We start from the raw sequence: 18,506 nt of genomic DNA, 5'->3' as shown, positions 1-18,506 counted from the left end.
CCCCTGAAGATCAGACTTTACTGATTATGTTGTTTAGTTAGATCCTTTATAGTCTCTCCTAGATTTTGTTCATTTAACCCATCTCATAAGTGGTATTTTCAGGTTTCCTAATATGGCGTGTTTCTTTTTTTTTTCTTGTATCACATGTGGTTTTGTTTTAGATAGGTGATTGCTATGTTAATTAGTACATAGATATTTGTAACTGTTGGTGTAACTTGGAATGTGTCCTTTGTCTCATTTAACACTTTTTGGCTTGTGAAGTCTACTTTGGTATCAGGATTTCAATCCCCGCTGTTTTATTTTCTTTGCCTTATAAATCTGTGCGTTCCTTTATTTTGGCCTCTTTGGATTGCTGTGTTTTAAATGTAGAATTAAGCATAGAACTGAGTTTTGCTTTATGAGCCATTTTGAAAATTATTCTCTTTCAACTGAGGGACCTAAGCCCTTTCACATTTAATATGATTTATATTTGGTCTCAATTCTGTCATATGTTGTAATTATTTTATATCACGTATGTGTGTATACTGTGTGTTTCTTCACATATTGTGTCCTCTGTTTTGGGATTTTTTTTTTTTTCTTTTCATATTTAGGAAAGGATTTGTTAGTTTTATTCTTATGGGGCCCTTAAGCCCCCTTCTTACTTAACCTTTTGTCAGTTTTAAATTATGTTTTGACCCCCCACTTATTGCATCTGTTGCAGTCAATGATCTTATTCTGTTTCTCCATTTTCTCCCTTCCACTGTTTTTAATTATGTTTTTCTACTTTGTGAGGAAATAAAATGTTTATATAGTTTTTCAACCCATGGCCCTCACCCTTGTTTTAATCTTAACCCTACAATCAAATACGTGAAAGGCTTTCTGTCATCTTTTGGTAAGATGAAATTCATCCTCTAATAGAATACTCAGGAAGGTCACATGTGTGCAGTAGTTCCTGAGTTGTGCACATTCAGAACCTTTACCAAGGCTTTGATTATTCGACAGGTTGTAGTGTTCTTGGTTTGCATTTTTGTTTTCGTGAGTTTCCTGAAAATGCTACTCTGCTGCTTTTCTTTGTGTATATTGTTTTTGAAAATTCTGATGCCAGTCTACATTTTTTTGTAAGTTATTCCATCTTTTGTGCCTGAAGGCCATGTGGAGTTTTCTTTTACAAGGATATGTCTAGAATACTGATCATTCTCCATCAGTTTTCCCTAGAACATAGCAGGTTTTTAAATGTTTGGAATTTGGATCCTTCTCCAAATGTTTGGTCTGAGAGATAAGAAGAATGGAGATGCCAGTCAGCTGAGTCGAATGGAACGGATTGGGATCAGATCAAGAGTTTGTATTTTGGACACATAATGTTAGAGATGCCTGTTAGATATCCAAGTACTGTTGTCAAATAGGCAGTTACATGTAGAGCTTGAAGTTTGGGTAATGATCTGGACTAGAGAAAGAAATTTGGGAGTTGAGGTTTGTAGGTAATATTTAAAGCCATATAAAATTTAGATGCCAAGAGAGCAGGAGAAGAAAAAAAGTCCAGGAATACTCTCAGGGGTTCACATTTAGAGGATGAAACAGCAGGGGCCACTGGAGAAGGAGCCACCAGTGAGGGGAGAGAAAGCCTGGAGATTGTCTTAGAGGTCACATAAGAAAGTATTTGAGGAAGTAGGGGTTAACTATTCAGATGCTGCTGAAAGTCAAGAGAGGTAAGAATCAAAAATTGGCCATTGGATTTAGCATTATGGAGTTCAGTGGTGATCTTAACAGGAAGAGTTTTGATGACGTGGTATAAGTGCAAGCCAGTGTAGATTCATACAGGAATGCAGAAGTTTGGAGACATTGGATATAAACTATGCATTTGAGGAATCTCACCCTGTAAAGGGGAACCAAGAAATGGGGTGGTTGCTGTAGGGCAGAGTAGAGTTAAAAGAAGGTTGTTTTGTTTGCAAGATCGAAAAAATAACTGTGTGCCAATATGGCCAATCTAGTAGATCCAGTTGATGATGCAGACAAAACGGGAGAATTGCGAAAGCCACATCTCTGAGCTGGTGCGTGCTAGGAAGTACCAGAAAGCAAGCAGTGTTAATGGCACAGGTGCAGAAAGAGGTAGATGTGGTATGGGAGGTTCTGATTTTTTTTTTTTTTGTATGAAAAATCCTTTGAATGCTATATAGAAACCTTTAAAAATTTTTAGCAAATAGCCTTACCATGTTCTCACAAAAAAGATTGAACATTGTAAAGATCTATGAAGATAATATAAATCCTATTAAAAATGCAAGCAAAAAGAGTATTAAGAATCCAAAGAATAACTGAGGGTAAGTACTAGCCCTAATAGTTATTCATACATCGTATGAAGTTGCAGCAATTTAAGGAGTGTGTTATCACATGAGTACTCAATACACAGGATTACACCCATAGTTAGGAGAATGTATTATATGATAAAGGGAGCATTCAAATCAGGCAACTGGTTAACATCTGAGAATACACTTGGGATGAGAACTTAACCCTTACCCCTTATATCAGAATAAATTTCAGAGGATTAGATATTATTTACATACACAAAATGAAGGCATAAAAATTATAGAACAGACCTTGAGAGAGTCAGTTTGTTTTTCAGTAATCCCACCATTAGGAAGTCTTTTCTAACTGTAACATATACCCTTAAGAAAGTAAAGGATTCTGGGGTGGCTCATTTGGTTAAGTGTCCGACTTCAGCTGAGGTCATGATCTCACGGTTTGTGAGTTCGAGCCCCACGTGGGGCTCTGTGCTGACAGCTCAGAGACTGGAGCCTGGTTTGGATTCTGTGTCTCCTCTCTCTGCCCCTCCTCCACTTGTGCTCTGTCTCTCAGAAATACGTAAATGTAAAAAAAAAAATTTCTTTTTAAAGTAAAGAATTCATGTGAATCTGACAGCATTAAAAGAAATTCTCCACATTCAACTGCAGATTTTACAAATGTGCAATAAAAGTATTTCAAAATTCTCCATGGCAAAAATTTGACAACAAATTGGAAACAAATATATGTATATCTCAGTGGGTATGTATACATATAAATTTATGCAAATATTTAGGCAAGAGAATAAAAAAAAAAGACAAACCAATAGGAAAAATGGGCAAGAGCTAGGAAGAGATAGCTGTCACAAAAACTTCAATAGAAATATTATACATGCATAAAGATGTTTAATATCATTTGGTATAATAGGGTGGGAAATTAAATTTTTTTAACCTATCAGATGGGCAAAAAAGAAAAATCTGATTACCCACTGTGCTGTCAAGCATGTTGGGAAACATGCTTCAAGGCTCATGAGAATGTCAACATTATATAAGTTTTGCTTAAATGTTTCCCTTTACTCTTACATGGGAAAAATGGTGTGTGTGCAACGTTGTTCATTGCATCATTATACTGGCAAAAGATTGTTAATCTAAATATTCATCAGGAGAGCAGTGCTAAATACAGTCAGTCAGCTGTCTGCATGGAATACTATACAGATGGGAAAGAGGGGCAGCAGCATGGGCCCCTTCCCATGAGGGAACTGTGGGTGGCTTGGGAACAGGAATATATTTTGTTCCTTTGAGGATTTTTCACAATTCTCAGCTCAGTCTGACTTATTAACCTTATAGTTCACATCTTGGTTATATCCATCTTTGTTTATCTGTTCCCTTCCATGTTTTTTGTTTGTTCATTTTGGTTTTGGGTGTCCTTAATTTTAACTGCACCTCCTAGTCTAAGATTTGGCCGAACATGGGTAGCACAGCTGAAAATGTAAGTGTGTTTGTCTCTTTGAACCCATTTGCTGGACAGTACAAAATTATTTTTCTTTATTGTGTTCAGATGCAGATAATATTTCATTTTTTTTGTTGTTTGGAGGAAAACTGGAGGAGGCTAAAGCTGTAATCCAGTTAATTTTGAGGATTCTCCTCTCTCTCCTCTCTTTACCTCTCCTGTTTCCCTTTCCTTGTACTGTTTACGTTCCTCTTCTTTTATCTCTTCCCTTGTCTCCTTGTCTCCTCTTCCTCTTAACCTTTCTTTCCGTCTCCCTCACCATACATCTAGGATGCACTTGCAGCCTTGGAAACTCCAGGAGGTCCCAGCCAACAGAAAAGGAAACTGAGTACACCACTTTCAGAAGTCATTGTCAGAAACTTGAAGCTTGCTTTGGCAAACAGCTCCCGAAATGCTGTTGCTCTTTCTGCCAGCCCTCAGCTGAAGGATGCCCAATCCAAGAAGGTAGAATTAGATTTCTTAGTAAAAGCAAGTTGTATGTAAAATATTTCAAATAATAATAGTTGATCAGTTTCTTTTATTTTCTTTCCAGGAACGGGAAGAAGCTCCAAAGCCACTTCACAAGGTAGTGGTATGTGTTAGTAAGAAACTCAGTAAGAAGCAGAGTGAGCTGAATGGGATTGCAGCCTCTCTAGGAGCAGATTACAGGTAGTTGACACATCTTTCTGTTTGGTACTGTTATTGTCTGAACTTATAGGAAAACCTAAAGTTATTGTGAGCATCCACAAAGGAACACTTATTTTGCCTTTTCCTGTATTGTATTGTCTACAGTCTCCAATTAATTTTTAATTTACTACATCCTTGAAAAATACCCTCTTCCATATCAATTCACTTTGATATGTGTATTTCATAGGGTGTAATGCACAAATATTTGAGAACCTATTTTGTGCCACTCACTATTCTGGAAACTTGGGTTCCATGAATTACGAATACAGTCTAGAAGAATCCTTGTCTTTAAGGAGTTTATAATCTAATAATACAGTTAATGAGATGAGGTCTGAGATTAAGCATATTTTTAGTAGTGATTTTCAGAGTAGAGCCCTGTGAGTAGTGCTAAAGTATTGCTACACTCCTGAGTTAAAGTGGTCTTTTTTTAAGGATGTTTTGATTTCTATTCATTGTTACTACTTTGGAGACCTGGGTTATCAGATCTGCCCCTCCTTCTGACAGCCAGGCTAGAGACAGGTCTCTAGCACAGATGGTACGTGTGCCAGGGATCGAGAGGCCCTGGCCTATGCCAGGCAGTCCTGGGTTGATCGTACTCCACTGTCTGCAGTGCTAGCTTTCTTGATCACTTGTATCCAACCATTTGTGGCAGCATAATGATTGGCTCTTCAAGTAATAGACAGTTGGAGAAATATGTTTGGCTTCATCTTCCCTTTGGTAAGTCTTGTTTTAGTTAGTTTTCTGATAGATTAGATTGGGAGAATATAAAAATAAAAAGTATCTGGGATAGTTATAAGCATCTTAATGTATTTAATGTATCTGTTGTAGAAAAGAAAAGCTTTTTACTTGTAATTATTATTTGTATTACCTGTTTCATATGTTACTATATAATCTTATCGACTGTATAATTACATGTTACAGTGTTCGTCTTCCCTTTTACCAGTTGCTGAGTTCTTAGCATGAGCCAAGCTTTGTCTCATTTCATTCTCACAAAAGTCCTATGAGGGTGTATATATTTGTCAAAATTGAATGCTTTCTTTATTCTCTTTGGATGTGGACTTGATATAAGATGTAAAAGGAACCTATAGGACTTGTGTTTTAATAAGACTTAAAATGCCAGCCCTCTCAGTGTGAAAAATAGAATCTATTGCTGAAATTCCTAAAAAAGATATAACTGATTTAAAGTTTGCATTAAATCTATTCCTGAAAGATTTCTCAGACTTGGTGATAAAAGAGAGGGAAGAACACTTTAACATGTAGAGTTTACAATACTTAATCCATTCTCAAATAAAACTGTCCTAGAAGTTCCCATCCATAAGCTAGAACAGAACATCCTGAAGAGATCATGACACTGCCTACCACTTCCTACAGTGTAAACATCTAGACCAGATCTCCTCAGCATGTCATAGCATTACCTCTACTAAATGGATTTCACAAATATAACTTAACTACTTTTGTAATTTTATTTTTTTATGTTTATTTTTTGAGAGAGAGAGAGAGAGACCGTGAACAGGGGAGGAGCACAGAGAGAGGGAGACAGAATCCGAAGCAGGCTCCAGGTTCTGAACTGTTAGCACAGAGCCCAACGCGGGGCTCAAACCTACAAACTGTGAGATCATGACCTGAGCCAAAGTCAGACACTTAACCAACTGAGTGCCAGGTGCCCCAACTACTTTTGTAATTTTAAAAACTAAAAGTCATCAGAAGGCACTTAATCATAGGATATATATTTAATATGTAAATGCCTGTGCCTGATGACACTAGAAGAAAACAGAGTATTCTTATGTTTGCATACATATGTAAAATCACTTCAAACGCTATAGTCACAAGGCTGAAACCGATGTAGAGACTCTGATACCATGAGCAGCATTTCTGTTGGTAACAGGACTTTACCAAGAGTTGTTCACAGTTTGGCAAAGTTACAAATTAAGCAAAGTACAGTACTCCATCAATTACTTAGTTGGATGTTTGGTGTATTAGTGTATATTAAAAATGCAAAAACAAAACAAAACACTTGGGCTTGTAAGTAAAACAGGCTTCTAGACTCATCTAATTATAAACAAACTTTTTTTTTTTTTTACATCTGTGAATTTGTGTCAAGACGTTAGAAAATCATGTAAGACATGGGATAATTGTATATATAACTATACTTCAGGATTTCTAGCATCCCTCAACTTTACTGAATGCCAGTAGCACCCTCCATCATATAAACACATTATTGTAACAACCAAAATCACTCTTACAAGTCTACACAATAGCTTGTAAAGTAACAATTTTGCTGAAAGCACTGATCTAGACCAGAAGGTGGATCACAGCATACCTATTAGTTTACCTATTATCTGTGGCTGCTTTCATACAAGGCAAGAGTTGAGTAGTTGGAAAAAGAGATTTTCGCTGCAAAGCCTAAAATAATTATCATCTGGCCTTTTAAGAAAAACTTTTTGGGGCACCTGAGTGGCTCAGTCTGTTGTGTCTGACTCTTGATCTCAGCTCTGGTCTTGATCTCAGGGTTGTGAGTTGAAGCCCCGTGTTGGGCTCCATGCTGGGTGTTAAGCCTACTTTAAAAAAAAAAAAAGTTTTCTAATCCCTGGTCTAAACCATTTATGACCATTGAGAGTCTGTCCTTGAAGGATCTCTGAGGAGTAAAACCCGTAGTTTCTCTATTATCACAGTGAGTAATGAAGCAAGATGAATCAGGCAAAAACATTCTTCTATTTTTAAAATTATTTTTATGATTTATTTACATTTGTATTATTTTCCCTAACATCAGAAATAGGAACAACCATTAGAAAGACTAACAACTCGCGGTGCCTGGGTGGCTCAGTCAGTTAATTGTCCAACTCTTGATCTCAGCTCAGGTCTTTATCTCACTGACAGCACACAGCCTGCTTGGGATTCTCTCTCCCTCTCTTTTCTCTCTGCCTCTCACTGGGCATAAAGCCTACTTAAAAAAAGAAAGACTAACAACTAAATTAGGCAAGGTGTTCTTTTCTATTATTTTTAAGGAAACACAATAGAGTAAGAAATAGAGATGTTTATAATATAATTTAGAAGGAAATATGCCTTAATTAATTTGACTATTTAAAAACCCTAAAGATATATTTTTTTTAAATGTTTGCTTACTTTGGGAGAGGGCACGCACATGAGAGAGAGTGTGGCGCAAGCAGGGGAGGGAGAGACCGAGAATCCCAAGTAGGCTGCATGTTCATGGAGCTGTCACAACTGTGGAATCATGACCTGGGCCAAAATCAAGAGTCAGATGCTTAACCAGGGATATTTCTTAGTTAGGAAATGGAAAGTATGTTAAGTGTCCATAAAGAGAAAACTCTATTTAACTTTGGTGATTGTATGCAGAAATATAATTTTACTTTCTCTTTGGCTTCTACTTGATCTTTTGAAGGATGGCACATACTTTACAATTTTTAGATTACTTTCCTAGATCAGGAAACTGTTACGTGGGAAGAGTCAGGAGATTGTAGCATTATGTATTAGTTAATATGGGTTTTGGAGTCAAAACTACCACTTACTGAATATCCTAAAACATGTTACTTAATTGTGTCCTTTAGTTTTCTTATCTGTACAGTTTTGATATAATAATATATAATAATACCAGTGTGTTAGGATTGTTGCGAGGAATGGCTGAGATAATGTTGTTTCAAGTACATAGTTTATTACAGGGCATAGAGCAAATGTACAGTGACCTCCAACAACCAGAGGACAGATTGGATGTTTTGCCTATTTTATTGATTTGAAAATACCTTTATTGTTACTATAAAGTGATACTCATTGTAAAAAGAAAATTTAAACAATTCGGAAAAGTATAAAGAAGGAAGTAATACTTTTAAAGACTATCTTTCCTGGTATCTCTGTATTTACATACCTGGTGTGTGTAAAATTTGACCCCCCACCCCCACCCCCCAAAAAACGCCTGTCATTTAATGTCCATGTTTACTCCAGATCTTAGAAGTTTTTTGAAGGTAAATATATTCATAGAGAGTAATGATCATGTTAAATTAGATATTTCTTTTAGTTATTTGTTAAAATTTGGTTGTTTTAGATGGAGTTTTGATAAAACAGTGACTCATTTCATTTATCAAGGCCGACCAAATGACACTAACCGAGAATATAAATCTGTAAAAGAAAAAGGAGTACACATTGTTTCAGAGCACTGGCTTTTAGAAGTAAGCAATACTTTTTTTTTCCTTTTCTATTAAATGAGAATGTATATAAACATTTCCAGACATAAGCTAGTTTCCACGTATGTAAACAAGTTTGATAACCTTAGTTAACAGTGCACATTTCATTTCTTTGGCATTAAAAACTTAAGATCTTTGGTCCCTAAATACTTAAACAAGCCTTTTTTTTTTTTTTTTTTTTTTTTTTTTTTAGCATTTATTTATTTTTGAGAGAGAGAGAGAGAGCGAGCATGAGCGGGGGAGGGGCAGAAAGAGAGGGAGACACAGAATCTGAAGCAGGCTCCAGACTCTGAGCCATCAGCACAGAGCCCGATGTGGGAGGACTCGAACCCATGAACTGAGGTGAAGTCAGGTGCTTAACCAACTGAGCCACAAGGCGACCCCATACTTAACAAGTCTTTAATGGATACTCTTTCTGACTTCTCTGATTCTTGTCGCTAATAAAAATGATGTGAAATAAAATGTTCTAAAAATTTAAGGCGAATTAATTTGGCACACCAGTGCAGTTTAGAACTGTGTTTTCTAGAATTTTTCTCTGTTTCTGGGTATTCCCAGGAATAGGATTGATACCTTGGCAAAAGCACAGGAATGAAATATGTTTTGTTCTTTAGTGTATATGACATTAAACGGTGAGAATAATTTTTCATTTGTATGGTGGAATGTTTCAGTGTCACCTACTTTTCAAAACTTTAATTCTGTAAACTTTTGCCATCTTAGAACATAATGGATTGGTTGTCCTTATTCTGCTTAACATCATTTATTCATTAAGATGTTTTTCAGCCCTGTTTTAAAGCCTGCCATTGTATTGCAGTGTGCCCAAGAGTATAAGCATCTTCCTGAATCTCTTTATCCACATACTTATAATCCCAAAATGAGCTTGGATATCAGTACAGTGCAAGATGGCAGACTCTGTAATAGTCGACTACTCGCAGCTGATTCAGCAACAAAGGATGATGAGGTAGATGATATGGATGATGCATTTACCCCCTCCTTAAGCTGAATGCATAATCTTATAGTGCTGTGAAACCAAATGTAATGACTTGTTTTGAGAAATTATAATTCTTCTCCTTGAATAGCCAGATCATTTGCCTGTAGAAGAAAATGACATAGACAATATGACCACCAGTAATAAAGAATTAGTAACATCAAATGGAGATGGAAGGAATGACTCTAAAGGAGGTAAAATATTTTAAGTTACAAAAAACATTTTTTTACAAATCTCTATTTTTCATACAGAATGCTTCCTTTGTTTTCTGTGTTGCTAAATACAAGCAAAGCATATATTTGAGGATTGATTTGAGGTTATATGCCAATTATTAAGTAATAATTTGCAAAGCTTTAAGTGATTTATACGTGTCCAAACTTGTGAAATCTGTGGAACAAGTTATTTTAGAGTTAGTGTGATACAGCCCTATTCTGTCAAAGGTAGGTGGAATTGGTGGTTTTGTAAAAATTTATTCTTCAGTTCAGTTTTCAGTAACTTCCAAAAAGCTTTATTGTATATGTGGTATATTTTAATATATTCACATGGTTTAAAGGTATGGAAGGAGGCATGAATTTTCTCCCTGCCTTCCAGTGTTTTTGGTTTCTTATGTATCCTAGAGCTGTGTTATGCATATACAATCATAAATACATATGTTCTCTCCTGCACTTTTTTCTTAATATTAATTTTTTGGGAGAGCATAAGTGGAGGAGGGGCAGAGAGAGGGGGACAGAGGATCCAAAGCGGGCTCTGTGCTGATAAGCTGACAGCAGCAATCCCGATGTGGGACTCCAACTCACAAACCGCAAGATCATGACCTGAGCCAAAGTCGGACACTCAACTGACTATAAGCCACTCAGGTGCCCCACTCCTTCTGCACTTTTAAAAAAGTGTATAAATGGTGGACATACTATATATGCTATTTTATACATTCATCTTTATCTTTTTGCTTAATAGTTCAACTTTTGGAGTGTTTCATATTAGTACATAAGGAGCTTCTTTGGTCTCTCTCTGTATCTTTTTCTTTTTTTGTAACTGTAGAGTATTGATTGTGTTGACCAAGAAGAGGCTACAAAGCAACCAAAAGCAATTATTTGGGATTTTCAGGATTGCAGTCCAGGAGATAGAGTCCATTGAAACTGGTCATTGCAAGCAGGGAGTACAGGCTTATAAAGGCAGAAACAGCAAGGTTATATAACTTGCTTTGGAAGAAATATGATTGGGGCTGTCAGAGTTTAAATTGACTATCTAATACAAGATTGTTATTTAGCTAACAGATAATAACCTTTATTTCAGTCCAAAATAGAAGGATATGTTCTAAGAGGTGGTGGAGTTTGTGGTTGACAAGCTGCAGTTGACAGAAGTTAAAAGCTCATAGTGTTCCTGAGAATTGAAACAGGAGACTTTGCATAGCCTTACTTCCTTTGTCCTTTGACTCTGTTTTGAGTGACTCTCTTAGCAATGCTTCCATTTTGAATCTTCTTTCACACTTATATGAATGACCATTTAGCCAGTCCCTTTTATGGGCATGCAGGCTATTTCTAATTTCTTGCTATTACAAAGAGTACAGCAGCAAATAACTATCTGTAGATGTCCTCTTTTTAATGGATTAATATTTTCTATTTTCCTTACTCATCTTACCCTACTGGAGCTTTCCTTATGACTTACCTATTTAGTTATTTAGTTAGTCCCACTCAGTTCATTCCAAAAATGTTTATTTAGGATCTATTTCTGTGTTTACAAGGAAACCAAAGATTACATATATATATATATATATATATATAAGTCTGTTTTTAAGGACCAAGGGGTAGAAATCACATACATTAATTATGGATGCACCTCAGAGCATAGTACATAACACAAGAGGGTCAGAAGCAGACAGGGAGCTCTACAAAAGGGAGAATCACTGCAGGTCTTAGCAGGATGTCTTGGAAGGGCTTTTTTGATTTTTTCATATACGGTCCTTCTGGTAAGGATGGCCTAAGGTTCTGCAGTATTCATAGTCTTGTTCATTACTGTCGCCTGTAGTAAGCAATAAATGTCAAGTTAATAAATCTGTGTTCAAATATAGACAAAATAGTTAATGTGAATGAGATGTGATAAAAAAGAGAAACTTACCTTAATTGGTGTATTTGCATGTGTTTCAAGCTCTGACACAGACATTGGAGATGAGAGAGAACTTTCAGAAGCAACTGCAGGAGATCATGTCTGCGACGTCATTAGTGAAACCCCAAGGGCAGAGGGCTTCCCTTTCAAGAAGTGGTTGTAACAGCACTTCTTCAACCCCTGATAGCAGTCGCTCTGCCCGCAGTGGGCGAAGTAGAGTCCTGGAGGCACTGAGGTATGTACCTGTCACTGGTGGCAGACAGGAGCAACTAGGTGACTCAACAGAAAGGTAGCTCCTTATTTGGGTTCCTACTTGCTCAGTTCCATAAGTTAAGCCTCATTCTACATTTTTTTTTTTTTTTCCAGCAAAGCAGAAGTTTAGAATAACAAGAACAGAACAGGAAAAAGGGTTATAGTACTGGGCCTTACTTAGCCCAATCTATATACATATATTATATGCAGATACTATACTGGTTGTAGACTTTTCTCTCTTCCATTACTTCCTAGCTTTTCCTCCTTCCCTCTCTTGTTCCAAGCAGTTGTAGAATTCTTACTTTGGGGTAAGAGGTAGACAAAGGTTTGTTCCACACCAAGCAACTGCTTCACATTGAGGCATGATTAATATTTTTTATTACCAGGGCTCCTGGTGGCTCAGTCAGTTAAGCATCCAACTTTGGCTCAGGTCCTGATCTCATGGCTCATGAGTTCAAGCCCTGCATCAGGCTCTGTGCTGACAGCTCAGAGCCTGGAGCCTTCTTTGGATTCTGTGTCTCCCTCTCTCTGCCCCTCCTCTGCTTGCACTCTGTGGCTCTCTCTCTCTCTTCTCTCTCTGTCTCTCTCTCTCTCTCTCTCTCTCTCTCTCAAAAAGCCTCATTTGAAATGGATTCAGTGGATAATTCTGTTCTGTCATGTTAGTATTAAATAATAATCGTTCTAAACATTGTAATATATAGAGAGAAATTTAAATTCTTTTAGAACCACATGCATTTTGTATTCTCTTTACAAATTTACCTTCTAGAAAAGGTGATTACAGATCTCAGTGTGATATGACAAGTTCAGTCGCATAACTTCATCTTTTTCCTGATAGAAGGATCTCTAATTGTAGGATGACTGTTAGGGGACTTCTGTCTTGAATTAATTGATTGAACTATGCATCTGTCTTAAGCTACCTGTATATTTCATGAGGCCATTTCTATATCTGCATACTGAGTAAACGTGACTTTTTGTCTAATATACTTCAGATGATGTTTTATCATTACAGAGAGCCTAAATCTTGTGCCAAGTCAGAGTAAATAAGTATACTCAGAATAAGGCTATCTGCCTTGTATTTGAGGCAAATGAACTCTCTGGGCTAAATTATTTTTGTTAAGATTCCATTTACATACATTGAAAGATTTGATATTTAGAAGGAAAACAGTTGGAATTATATTTACCGTCTAGTGGAATTATTATAATTATGACATAAAACATGCTTCACTCTAGTTCAGTATATGACTGATCTAAGACTCTGGGAGGTTCGGTTACCAAGAGCTAAAAGCACCTTCTTTTAAGGCAGCTTTTATAGGGTCTTTCCTGTGTAATTATAGTTCTTATTATTTCAAGTGATAAAAATACAACTGCTGGTAAGCAAAGTAACTGGTTTTCTAAACATTACCGTGTTTCCCTAAGCCTGTATAATTAAGAAAAATTCCATTTTCAAATGTAGTGATCATTTTAGAATTTTGAAAACAATTTCTTGACAGTAAACTTTCCCTTTTAAAGTTTTTTTTTTTTTTTTAATTTTTTTTTTTCAACATTTTTTATTTATTTTTGGGACAGAGAGAGACACAGCATGAACGGGGGAGGGGCAGAGAGAGGGAGACACAGAATCGGAAACAGGCTCCAGGCTCCGAGCCATCAGCCCAGAGCCTGACGCGGGGCTCGAACTCACGGACCGCGAGATCGTGACCTGGCTGAAGTCGGACGCTTAACCGACTGCGCCACCCAGGCGCCCCTAAAGTTTTAAATATATGGACATTCAGTCGAAATAGATATTTTCTTTTCTAACTAAAACAGTAAGTTTTAGAAAGAAATATTTTTAAAAGAAAAAATTTCCCAAAGTTCATTTATTCCATATTTTCAGGTGCTTACTGTGTGCTAGATGGTGGGCATACAAAGGTGAGCCTCAAATTTGCAGTCTTACGGAATTTATGAGTGTAGATTTTGTCGTGCCTATCTGTTTATTAAAATTGTCACTTTTACTCCTTAGGCAGTCTCGTCAAACAGTACCTGATGTCAACACGGAGCCCTCCCAGAATGAACAGATCATTTGGGATGACCCAACAGCCAGGGAGGAGAGAGCACGGCTTGCCAGCAATCTGCAGTGGCCTAGTTGTCCCACACAGTATTCTGAGCTTCAGGTTGACATTAAAAAATTGGAGGATTCTCCTTTCCAGGAGCCTTTGCATGACGCAGAAACTGCTGAACAGGGTAATGAGAGGAAATCTATTCATTTGTTTGCATGAAGTACACATTGACTTCTTAAAAATAGATAAGCACATTGTGGTTCTCTGAATGACACATGCAAACAAAAAACTTACTAGATATTTTTTATTTTAGTAAGAGACAAAAAATAATTATAAATTGAGATAATTTATCAGTAAATTGAATAACATATTTTGGTTCTTAAATTTGGAAATTGAAGATTGGGCAGTGTTTTCCAGACATAGTTTTTCAGTATTGTTCTTTCTCTCCTTCTCATCCTTTGTACATTTGTGTCATTAAAGTTTGGACTTTGCCCAGTTACTTTATTTTCATTTAAATCTTCTAAATTGAGCCAGCAGGTACCTACATCTGTTCTTTGAATTTGTATGTATTTCTTTCTGAACTCTCCTATTTTTTCTCTTGGGCTCCACCTTGAAGACAAAATGATTCCTATCTTTCATTTTTGGTCATTTTTTCTCCCCCTTTTTCTCATATCGCATGATTCTATCTCTACACTAAATAGATTTTCTCCAATTGTAGCTTTTGCTGTCATTTTACAAATTTGGGTTCCATTTTACTGATGAAAGCTTGGTATTTAAAGAAAGGGTTGGGAGAATCCCATAGATAACCTATTTGCCTTTTTAAAAAGCTAATTAATTGCACTTATTTATAAGCTCTAGAGGTAGGCTACTTTTACATGTATATTCCAGAGTTTGTGTTTAATTTCATCTTGGTTAAGACAGATGAGACTATTTGGCTGAATTTGTTTAGTCATATTTGGGTAACATCACACTGCAGCATTTTATTGCCCTCAGCTGTCTGTGATTCTGGAAACATGTGTGTAACTGAAGCCCCAAAACACCCAATCTCTGAGGAACTGGAAACACCAATTAAAGACAGCCACCTGATCCCTACACCTCAAGCCCCCAGTATTGCCTTCCCCCTGGCCAACCCACCGGTGGCTCCACACCCTAGAGAAAAGGTTAGTTTATCCTAAGTATGATGATATGCCCTTTTGATATTGCTATTGTGTTGCATTAAAAATTTATTGATAACAGTATCAGGAGTTCACAGATGTTGAAAACTGCATTTCTTTGCAGTGTATTATTATTTCTGTATTTGATAAACCGGAAGACTAAGTAAAATGTCACTGAAAAAGAATCATATAGCTGATGATAACTAACCTTTTTAGTGTTAATTTTTTTCTAAAATAAAACTCTTCCATTTCAGACTATAACAATAGAGGAAACTCATGAAGACTTAAAAAAACAGTACATATTTCAGTTGTCATCTCTGAATCCTCAAGAACGTATTGATTATTGTCATCTGATTGAAAAACTAGGTACAAGTATTTTACTTAAGTCAAAAATGCAACCTTATTTGGAAACTAGTGTAGTTGATATCATTTGTAAGGTGTAGAAATTGAGATTAAAAACATTGGAGCGGGGGTGCCTGGATGGCTCAGTCAGTAGAGCATGCAAGTCTTGATCTCGGGGTTGTGAGTTCAAGCCCCATATTGGGTGTGGATCCTACTTGCAAAATAAAATTTAAAAAGATGGGTAACTTGTCTACGGCTGTATGTATTGAGTCAGCATTAGAACTTTGATTTTATAAAGGTCTAAATAAATCTGAAGTCACTGGGTTATAGCATGTAAATATTTAAAGTTTATTTAGATCGAGACCAACCATCAAAATGATTTAAGAGTGTGCTGCTTTGAGCTTTTTGTTCATTTGTGAAATCATTGCAATTGTAGGTTTAAAATAACACTGCATTTAATTGAGGTTGAAGGTAGAGTAATACCCAGAGAGGAACAACCTCTTCTGTAACATTCTACTATATATGTCAGGCTGTCCACCTGATGTCATTCTGGAAGCAGCATACTAGGAAGGTAACCTGGTGCTCTTTAGCAGTACTGTCCAACCTAAAGAGAACATAAACCACATATGTAATTTTAAACTTTCCAGTAGCCACATGTTAAAAAGTAAAAAACAAGTGAAATTAATTTTAAACATATATTTTATTTAACCTAGTGAACTCAAAATCTTATATTCAATACATAATCAATATAAAATACCAATGATATCTTCCTTACTAAGTTCTTGAAATCTGAGGTATATTTTACACTTCTAGCACCTCTCAATTTGGACCGGCTGTGCTTCAAGTGTTTGATAACCACATGTGGCTGGTGCCTACTGTGTTGGACAAAGCAGCTGTACAGGGTTAGGGAAAGTATAGGAAGAGAACTTAATCTGACAGCTTGGTATTGAGAAAACATTAAGATATAATGGTTGTTTTAGGGGCACCTGGGTGGCTCAGTTGGTTAGGCATCCAACCTTAGCTCAGGTCATGATACCGTGGTTAGGGAGTTTGAGCCCTGTGTCGGGCTCTGCTGACAGCTCAGAGCCTGGAGCCTGCTTCAGATTCTGTGTCTCCCTCTCTCTCCACCCCTCCCCCACTCCTGCTCTTTCTCTCTTCTCTCAAAAATAAACATTAAAAAAAAATTTTAAAAAGAAGAAATGGTTGTTTTAGTAATGGCCCTGAGTTATCAAGAAAATATTAAATGTTACTTAGTGCTATCCTTTTGAGAATGTGGAAAACCCTGATTTTTTTAAGGTTTCTGTCAAATACTGGGGCACTTGGGTGGCCCAGTCAGTTGAGTGTCTGACTTTGGCTCAGGTCAGGATCCCACCATTTGTGAATTTAAGCTCCACATCAGGCCTGCTGCTGTCAGCTAAGAGCCCGCTTCGGATGGTCTGTCCCCATCTCTCTGCCCCTCCCCCCCACTTTGAAAAATAAACATTAAAAATTTTTTTTAAAATTTCTGTCAAATACAGTCATACAGTTGCAAAGCTGTATTTCTTGGAAACTGGACTCATGTGGAACAGTTTCTCAGTTACCTGCTAAATCAGATAGAGTTGTAAGTCACAATTGTTAAGCTTTACATAGAGGTCCCAAAATGAAAGAAGCTGTTTCAGGTGTCCATCTCCTGTATTTTGTTCCATCTCTGTAAACTGTGGACAAGAGTAGTATCAACTAGCAGAGCATTTTCTAGAAGAGGACAGAGAAAAGAGGCAGATGAGGACAGACTGTGCTGGAATTGAGTCTGAATAGAAAGTTTTTGATACTAGAATGCAGAGAGACCATATTATAAATGAAGCATGGCCAGCTGATACACATGAGTCAGTATATTGTGTTGTCTGGGTTACAGCATGAATTTGTTATATAGGATTAGATCCTGTTACAATATGGAATTTTCACCTTACTGTTCTTTTGTCACTCTGATAGTGGGTGAGTTACTGTGTGTCTGTGTCATCATGGGTAGATCGCAGATAACAATAGTCACCTACCTTCATAGAGTTGTGGGAATTAAAGGAGTTAATAATCTGGAGCACTCTGAATAGTCCCTGGCATATAATAAGTGCTCAAACAGTATTGCTGCCATTATTAGACTCCTCTGTAAAGCATGAGTAGAATTTGAATGTTTTGTTGAATTCTCACGAAGTCCTTAAAACAACTCTGCCTAACCGGTAATCTCACTTCTGAAGTATAAATCAAAAGCCATGCTTTGCATATGCTTACGCCACCTTCTTTCCTCTAAGTCAGGCTTCATACATTTGTATGAGAAGAGGGTCAGCCCCCACCTGCTGCTTCATCTCTGTTTACCTATTGTGTGTGTTTTCCTCCCAAGCTTCTATGTGGTTGGGCTACTGACCTTATTTCCACTCACAGAAAATTTTCTTCTGCTTTTAGTCTGTAGAAGCCCCTTTTTGACTTCTGTCTCCCTGGTTACGCATATTCAGTGCTTGAAAACTGCAAAAGTGGTTGAGACTTGAGATACCAGCAGTAGTATATGGCCTCTGTTTATATTCTGTTTCTTTTTATATCTTAATTGTAACCAAGTGTGGACAAACTGGAAAGTTTGAACAAGAAAATGTATTGAGATAGCAAAGAACTTTTGTTAATTGTATTATATCTGATAATGGCATTGTGGCTGTATAAGAAAATTACCATGTACTTTAAATTTTTTTAATGTTTATTTTTGAGAGCAAGCGAGCACGTGAGTGGGTGTAGGGGAGGGGCAGAGGGGGAGACACAGAATCCGAAGCAGACTCCAGGCTCTGAGCTGTCTGTACAGAGTCCAATGTGGGGCTCGAACCCACGAACCGTGAGATGATGACCTGAGCCAGGGTCTGACGCTTACTGAGCCACCCAGGCACCCCTGAAAATTGCCATGTACTTTAGAAATGCATACTGACTGGACAGGGATAGGGTAACACAATGTCTGGAATTTACTTTAAAATAGTTAAGCCGGAAAGGAGGTAGACTGAAG

The 18,506-nt window shown here is 37.0% G+C and overlaps 1 protein-coding gene across 4 annotated transcripts in view; it reads left to right on the top strand.

Annotated features, from left to right (window-relative positions):
* The window catches only part of TOPBP1 (DNA topoisomerase II binding protein 1), a 62,233-nt gene that overhangs the window by 30,350 nt on the left and 13,377 nt on the right, over nt 1-18,506 (top strand). For all 4 annotated transcript variants that reach the window (XM_058729933.1, XM_058729934.1, XM_058729936.1 and 1 more), the window contains 9 exons: nt 4,033-4,206; nt 4,295-4,410; nt 8,486-8,609; nt 9,436-9,582; nt 9,701-9,803; nt 11,755-11,947; nt 13,961-14,181; nt 14,991-15,157; nt 15,406-15,517. In XM_058729933.1, the coding sequence (XP_058585916.1) occupies nt 4,033-4,206; nt 4,295-4,410; nt 8,486-8,609; nt 9,436-9,582; nt 9,701-9,803; nt 11,755-11,947; nt 13,961-14,181; nt 14,991-15,157; nt 15,406-15,517 (1,357 nt within the window). The remainder of the gene's footprint in view (nt 1-4,032; nt 4,207-4,294; nt 4,411-8,485; nt 8,610-9,435; nt 9,583-9,700; nt 9,804-11,754; nt 11,948-13,960; nt 14,182-14,990; nt 15,158-15,405; nt 15,518-18,506) is intronic.

This window comes from Neofelis nebulosa, chromosome 5, assembly GCF_028018385.1.
Source record: "Neofelis nebulosa isolate mNeoNeb1 chromosome 5, mNeoNeb1.pri, whole genome shotgun sequence".
In the NCBI taxonomy this organism is placed as follows: Eukaryota; Metazoa; Chordata; class Mammalia; order Carnivora; family Felidae; genus Neofelis; species Neofelis nebulosa.
This window is presented reverse-complemented; position numbering and strand designations above follow the sequence as displayed.